This window comes from Malurus melanocephalus, unplaced genomic scaffold (genome assembly GCF_030028575.1).
Source record: "Malurus melanocephalus ecotype Western Australia unplaced genomic scaffold, MMel_1.1 scaffold_2524, whole genome shotgun sequence".
In the NCBI taxonomy this organism is placed as follows: domain Eukaryota; kingdom Metazoa; phylum Chordata; class Aves; order Passeriformes; family Maluridae; genus Malurus; species Malurus melanocephalus.
The window spans coordinates 8,872-10,165 of NW_026625756.1; the positions used below are offsets into that span (position 1 = coordinate 8,872).

At 49.9% G+C, this 1,294-nt stretch overlaps 1 protein-coding gene across 1 annotated transcript in view; it reads right to left on the bottom strand.

The window, feature by feature from the left end:
* LOC130587826 (dihydropyrimidinase-related protein 2-like) overlaps window positions 1-1,127 on the bottom strand; it is a 5,613-nt gene extending 4,486 nt beyond the window's left edge. Inside the window, exons 1-2 of the mRNA XM_057388795.1 lie at window positions 982-1,127; window positions 61-231 (exon numbers count right to left, since the gene is read on the bottom strand). Coding sequence (XP_057244778.1) covers window positions 61-231; window positions 982-1,008 — 198 coding nt within the window. The 5' untranslated portion in view covers window positions 1,009-1,127. The remainder of the gene's footprint in view (window positions 1-60; window positions 232-981) is intronic.
* Between the last annotated feature and the right edge of the window lie 167 nt (window positions 1,128-1,294).

Consider the following 1,294-nt stretch of genomic DNA (forward strand, 5'->3'; position numbering starts at 1 on the left):
CAGAAATGTGGGAAAAGGGAGCAGGAAACAGCAGGGAACACGGGAACACAACCCCCTTACAATGTTGTGGGTCTTGGCAGAGATTGTCTTGACGCTGTCGGGGTCCCAGATGACCAGGTCGGCGTCGGAGCCCACGGCGATGCGGCCCTTCCGCGGGTACAGGTTGAAGATTTTGGCCGCGTTCGTGCTGGTCACGGCCACAAACTGATTCTCGTCCATCTTGCCGGTCACCTGGGGGGACAGCACGGGGTCACTGGGGGAGCCAGCAGCAAAAAAAAGGGGAAAAAAACCCAAGTGGGAGGATCASRATGAGAAAATAACRAAWTCCTGAGYTCCTTCCCCTCTGAACAKCCAAAAACTCAAWCYCAYSRCAGGYSRTGATRCCTCAGGATTTTAATTYCTCTATTTCYRTGTGATCCTGGAATTCTCCWGTGTTTAACTCCAGACTCCACAGACAGTTCCCAGCTCCTGCTCTCCCATTTTGACACAAAACAATTCCTCTGCAGCCCCAAACTCAAGGACACCTCCCTGGGCCAGGCCCCAAGAGATGGAAAGAACAGAGAATTGGGGGGAGCCAAGTTGGAGTTTTTGACTGCATTGGCTGCAGCTGCAATTGGAGGATTCAGGCCCCGTGTGCAAATGGACAAAAGTGAGAAAGGGTGAAAAACCCGTGAGCTATGGTCCATTGTGGGAAAATTAAAATAAAATGTGTGAAAAACCTGTGGCCCGTGGTCTAATTTGGGAAAATTGAAAAAGTGTGAAAAACCCGTGAGCCGTGGTCCATTGTGGGAAAATTCAAATAAAAAATGTGAAAAACCCGTGAGCCATGGTCCATTGTGGGTGCAGCCCCTGGCTGGGCTGGGACTGCCCTCAATGGCCCTGAATTCCCTGCAATAAATCAAAATTTTCTTTTGATTCTGTCAATTCTGTCTGATGATGGTTTTTTTAGGTGAGCCAGATTCAGGCACCAGTGTCACCCACCACAGCCTTGTCCCAGATGATGGACATCCTCTCCTCGGTGCCGTTGGTGCCCTCGGGGATCAGGGTGAAGTTGTCCTTCCCCACAGCTTTCTGAGCCGTGTTGAAGGTGCAGTGGGCGCTGCCGGTCACCTGGAGGTCTCCACTGGAAAACACAACAAAAATATTGAAGGAATTTTGTCATCCCAGGTTTGCTCCTGAAGGAGGAACAGATTTTTCATGGCTGATGGTGATGGCTCAGGATTTTAATTTCTCTATTTTTCATGTAACCCTGGAATTGTTCAGTGTTTAACTCCAGACTCCACAGACAGTTCCC